Genomic DNA, 6,000 nt, shown 5'->3' with positions numbered 1-6,000 from the left:
TTTAATATTCTATGTGATTTTTTTTGTTTCTTTTGTATGTTCTTTCCCTATGGTATAACCCCTTTTGTCACTGTATTTGATTCTGGTGCCCTGCATCTTGTATATACATTTTTCTAATTTGGGGAGGGCAAAGGAAATAACAAAATGCTGAAAAAAGGATACAGGTTGACCTATTGTAACAATAAGGCCTACAAGACACTATGTTGAAAACAAACTTTTTTCAACTTCGGGGTTGTGGGGAGGGAGGTGTTGGGGAGGAGAGGAAGGAAGGGATAGTAGGGGAAAACAAAGGATGGGTTAATAATGCTCAATAAGAAGTGTACTCATTACCTTACTCATGTAACTGTAACTCCTCTGTACAGTATCTTTACAATAAAAATATTAAAGAAATAAACAAAACATAAGTAAAGCCATAAATTCTTTTATAAATAACATAATATAAATGTTTTGAAACTGCTTTTCATCATCCATGGTTTTCAATCATCTTTATTGCATGTTTATACAGTTTATATAAAGTAACATGCACTCATTGTATGCATACAATTTAATTCATTTTACATATTAATATAACTGTGTATGCACATTCCAGCCAAGAAAAATAAAATTTTAAGCATTTCCCAAATGTTCCATTATCACCATTTCAACCAGTTCCTCACATACATCCTTCATCCTTCATTTATTTAATATCTATCACAATAGATTATAGTGTGGCATATTCCTGAACTTCATGTGGATGAATTCCTGCATTTTCTCTTTCTGGCTGTCATCTTTAACTCTATTTTTGAGAATTTTCCACTACTTGTATCCATAATTCATTTCTATTGCCAAGTTAGATGTCATTGTCCAAATATGCCTCAACTTGTTTACTATTCTTGCAGATGGTCTTCTGGACTCGCTGTGCTTTTGGCTGTTATGAACTAAGTTACTAAGCACCTTCATCCAAGTGCTTTTCTGAAAATATGTTTTCATTTCTCTTCAATAAATGTCTAGGAGTGGTAATACAGGAAGTATGTTAATGTAGTCGTATGTTCAGCTTTAGAAGAGATTACCAAAATGTTTTCAAAGTACTATTTTATACTCCCATCTCTATTTGCTCTAGATCCTAGTCAAATAATAGAATTCTCAGTGACATTAATTTAAATTATTCTATTGAGTAGTGCTGGTCATAACTTAAATTTGCATTTTCTTCACAATATCATGAAATCAGGCATAGCTCCCTTTTTCTTGATAATAGATAAAAGCCTTGAACATTTCATCACTAAAGTTTGGAAGCCCTCTTTATTCGTTTTGTGTTTTTTTGTTTTTTATTTTTATTTTTATTTTTTTTGGTAATTGCCCTTAGTGTAAGGAAATGAGTTGCCATTTTGATTTCATTTAAGAGGAAATCTTTCCGATTTTCAATTTAGAAGCCCACTGTACTAAAGGTACCAATTAATTTGGAAAGAATTGATAACTTCTATTATAGCCTTGCCCTGGAATATGGTATACTTACCATTTATATGGATGTGTTACATATTTTCTCCAAAACTATACTTCATGTACATTATCTTTTCTGCCTTATTTTCATGGGATTAGCAGGAAGATGATAAATAGCTACTTGGAAATTGGGACATGAAATGATTGTTACTTTTCTTTATAAGGGCTATTTCATAATACTCAAAGAATATCATTTACGAGAATTACAGATTCTCCTTGTTAATGGTGGCGCACACCTAAAATGAATGAATCATGGTCCAGATGCAAGGTCAGGAAGAAAGTGAGACCTTATTCCAAAACTACCAAAAATAATAAAAGGACTGAAGATATGACTCTGTAGTAGAATGCCTGCCCTGTAGTAAATTCAAGGCCCTGTTCTCAAACCTCACTAATGCCAAAAAAAAGAGAAGTCTTCAATTTGCTAAAGTGATTTCCCATTCCAAGAAGACTTTGTCACTAGAATATAAAAGTAATGTTGTCATTAGAAACATATTCATTAACAGAAGAGAAGAATGTTTTGTCTTTCATTCTATTAAATTTTCAGAGGATGGTACCATAGGCAATGATACAGAATTCAGATTTAAATTCAATAAAATTTTCTTTGTTTTCTCAATTATATTTTCTTTGTACATACTTTTGTTGGTATAAATTTCTATATTCAGCTTAATTCAAAAATTCTTTGAGTATGCTCTTCATCATTTATTGAAAAATACATCAGTGGTCTTATTTGGTAGAAGTCAATATATAGTCTATATTTATTTCCTTTTTAGTCCTACCATGTGAAAACTACAGACTGATATGGGACAAAGAACCTATAAATATCACAAAGAACCTTTACAAACTGAAAATGAAATATATTATCTTATTGATATATATTGTTCACCGACCAACCTCAGTAAATGACTATCTTAGGTTTTTGAAGTTTACTTTACTTTTTAAAACATTTTTATACACATAATCTAATCTGTTCCTCAGAAGGTCTTCATGACCAGTTGGATATATTAGACCCAATTCTCCATGGAAACCCTATTCAGAAAGTGAAACCATTTACCACAAATGAATACTTGCACTAAGAAGGCAAGTTATTTTGTTAAGATTATGCTTTATCACCTCTTTGCCATCTTTTTAACCTTTTACTATCACTCAGGTAAGAATTTCAGTCCTCATCAGATTTCTACTTTGAGTTTTCGAAAAGCCCGTGAAAATAGATTTTTAGTCATCACAATTGGAACTTAACAGAAGGCACCGCTGATTTTAGTTTTTAAAATCGAGTGTACCAAAGTATGCACTGCTAATCTTTATGAAGAAGTAATGTTTAATTCATTTTTAATGAAACATTCATTATACATATAATCAACAAACTAAAAATCCTGCCTGAAAGTGCAGGAGGCAAGTCGAGGTGATGTCCACAGCTGCCCGCCTCCCTGGCGCACCATTCTGCCAGGCTCCAGTTTCATCTGGTTTATATGAAACACATGTTGCTCATTTATTGTACATGTGCTTCAGCTAATTTTGACAAAGAGGAGCTGAAAAAAATGTTACAGGTGTTCCTTGTTATTTTAATTTGCACTTAGTAGCCACCTATTGAGCATGAGTGTACATGGATAGTTTCACAACCTAATAAAGAGAAAATTTAGCTATCATTACTATGTGAGCTTCAGTTACAGTTTCTTGACATAATATAGCTAGTGAGCCAGGCACATGTAACAAGATATGTGTGTGTGTGTGTGTGTGTGTGTGTGTGTGTGTGTGTGTGTGTGTGTGTGTACTGAAAATGAAGTCAATATCCCGAATCTCCCCTGGTTGTGGGGATTCAATCTAGGACTGAAAGGCATTTGCATCTTAGGCCAGTGTTATATTATCTGTGTGGAGCCAAGTCTTTAAAAAATGTTTCACATAATTTCAGGAAGATGAGTCTGATAAGCATTATCTTGGAAGAGAAATAATAGTACTATTCTGTTTTATGTAGGTATGTATTCATGCATGTTGGTCAAAAGATAAACACCACTATATATATGTATATATATGTGTGTGTGTGTATATCTGATTTAGATATCTGTTCTCTTAGCTTTCCCCTCATATTTATTTATTGGGGAGCTCAGTAAATTTTATTTTAACTTTCTTGCTACAAAACACCAGATATGGATTTTACTCTTTCCCAGGGACTGACTGTGAATATTAAATATAATTTCTTGGATAGTGAATTCTAAGGATAAATCTAGTTTCTCTCTGTGGTGACTACGTCTTAATTATTTTTAACATAAAATGTATGTCATTATATTATATTCATATATAAAGTGTTACTTTTATATTTATATATGCTCTAACACAATTTTATTTACATATTGATATGTAATACAAAATCAAATTAACACTTAAGTATCTCTAAAATCATGATACAAATAAATCACTAAATTTCAGTTTATTGGCCATGACATTTTCTATATGTGTAATCCAGCAGAAATAAGCATAAGATATAGTTCTTATCATAGTAGAATAATTACTGCTACTTATTTTATGACTTAATAGAAATCTGAGACAAATTTACATAGATGAAGTAGTTTGGTATATTATCATTATTGAATGACATAGAGTCTGCTGAAAATTTTTCTTTCTAAACAGCTCTAATTTACTACAACCTGGTTAATTTCTTCCTTGTCAGTTTCATCAAATTCTCCCTCATCATCTTTGGGAAATGAGATAAAGATGATTTCCTATAACCTGTTCAGAAATCTCTGTTGGCACCACAGTAACTATCATTTTATAAACTTGCCACACACTACACAGTTTTATTGCTGCTTTTCTCAATTTCTGCTGAGGAAACTTCAAAATAGTTCATATTGGGTTGAACATAAATCTAAAGGGCAAATACTCTAATCATTTACCTACATCTTTAAATATGCAAAACACTGTGGCCACCTATGACTGATGATGTATAGATATAAGCAGGTTAGACAGGCACCTTAAACTCCATACATGCAATTAGACCGTTATTTTTTTAATTCCCCCCAACACTAAAAACCACAGGGCAATTTAAAATTGCCCTACATTTCCCTAAAGAGCTACTGTGTGTTGTCTAGAGGCTGCATAATCCCTGCAGTGTCAGGGGTGACTGTTCAGCTGTTCAGGATCACGAGATATCTCTACACTCATAAAACAGAGCATTCAAAACGCAGGGACACACATAGAAGTACAGATCATTATGACAGCCTTGGAAGTCATCCACAAGAAACGTCATTTCCCTGAAGGCCAAAATGACCCTACTGAATCAACATTTACAGCTTTGGTTCAAAATCCAATTCAACACGTTGAGAAAAAAATCCATATTGAAATAAAATACCAATGGAATAATTTTATATTTGGCTTATTCTGATAAATGAAATACAGAGGATCTAAAAGAACCCATAGGATATCTTTTTTTAAACATTTTTACTGGGTAATATTTATTCTGCATAAGATAAGTAACTACCCTAAAATAGTAATTTTCTAGAACTGTCCATACAATGGTAAATCCGTTTAGTAAGGCAACAGCCAGGGAAGCGTGAAGAATTCCACAAGATTGTATGTTTCAATTCAGAAGCATAAAGGGGTAATTTTGGCCCCTGGGATTTGAAAGTATCTTCTGGCTGTAATCTTTGGTCTGATTTACATGGTGGTTTCTTCCCATTCAAGCTCAACATCACCTAAAACATAAAGTGAGATGTCGCCAGAGATTATTAAAGGTAACTGCTCAAAGGACTGAAATATTCAATGGAAAAAACGTATAATCCAGATAAAACTATGATTAATAAAGGAGAAATGAACTTTTTTGACATGTGCACAGACCCAGCTACACATTTTAATGTTGTGGTTATTAAATTTTAATATCCCTATGATAGGTGGGAAGCTAGTTAATCGGGTGCACCTGGTGCCAGCCTACCTTCCATGGCATCCAAAGAGTCCATCTTCTGAAGTGCAGAGTAGTTGACAAAGCAGATGGGCTGGTTACTTCCTTTATTGGATAAGAGATCCAGAATGCACTGGTGCAAGAAAATATATTGTGCCTAGATATCAAAGGAAGAGTAGTTAAACAAATACCACAGTGGAAAACGTTAATGAATTCAACAATGGGAAATAACTAAGCTAGAAACAGATTTGACCACAGCACATAAAAGGTTTTATGGCATTTCAAACATAAAGTTCACTGAATTCCTGTGGTTTCCTGTTGCTTTTGTAGAATATCAAGTGTTAATGTATTTTTCCTGCTGTGATTATTCAAAAGTAGCAACTCTTGCTAAATTTGTTCATAAGTCTCCATTTTCCTAATAAATGTAACTGAGTATTTTCTCTTATAAATACTTTTCTTGCTATCATACAGACAACATGCTTACTTTTGAAATCAGTGAAGGGAGCATCTTTATATACTATTGACAATTTTTAAAGATATTATAGCAACTCTTCTAATTATCCGGACATCTAAGCCACTTAATGTCAACTGTCTGTTTCCAATTTGTCAATACCAGGCAGTTAACTAGTGAAAATCCA

The 6,000-nt window shown here is 32.9% G+C and overlaps 1 protein-coding gene across 1 annotated transcript in view; it reads right to left on the bottom strand.

The window, feature by feature from the left end:
• Positions 1-5,074: 5,074 nt before the first annotated feature.
• Positions 5,075-6,000, bottom strand: part of Ptprq (protein tyrosine phosphatase, receptor type, Q) — a 168,776-nt gene continuing 167,850 nt past the window's right edge. Inside the window, exons 44-45 of the mRNA XM_013020306.1 lie at positions 5,396-5,519; positions 5,075-5,159 (exon numbers count right to left, since the gene is read on the bottom strand). Of these exons, the coding sequence (XP_012875760.1) occupies positions 5,122-5,159; positions 5,396-5,519 (162 nt within the window). The 3' untranslated portion in view covers positions 5,075-5,121. The remainder of the gene's footprint in view (positions 5,160-5,395; positions 5,520-6,000) is intronic.

This window comes from Dipodomys ordii, unplaced genomic scaffold (genome assembly GCF_000151885.1).
Source record: "Dipodomys ordii isolate 6190 unplaced genomic scaffold, Dord_2.0 Scaffold3, whole genome shotgun sequence".
NCBI classification, from domain to species: domain Eukaryota; kingdom Metazoa; phylum Chordata; class Mammalia; order Rodentia; family Heteromyidae; genus Dipodomys; species Dipodomys ordii.
This window is presented reverse-complemented; position numbering and strand designations above follow the sequence as displayed.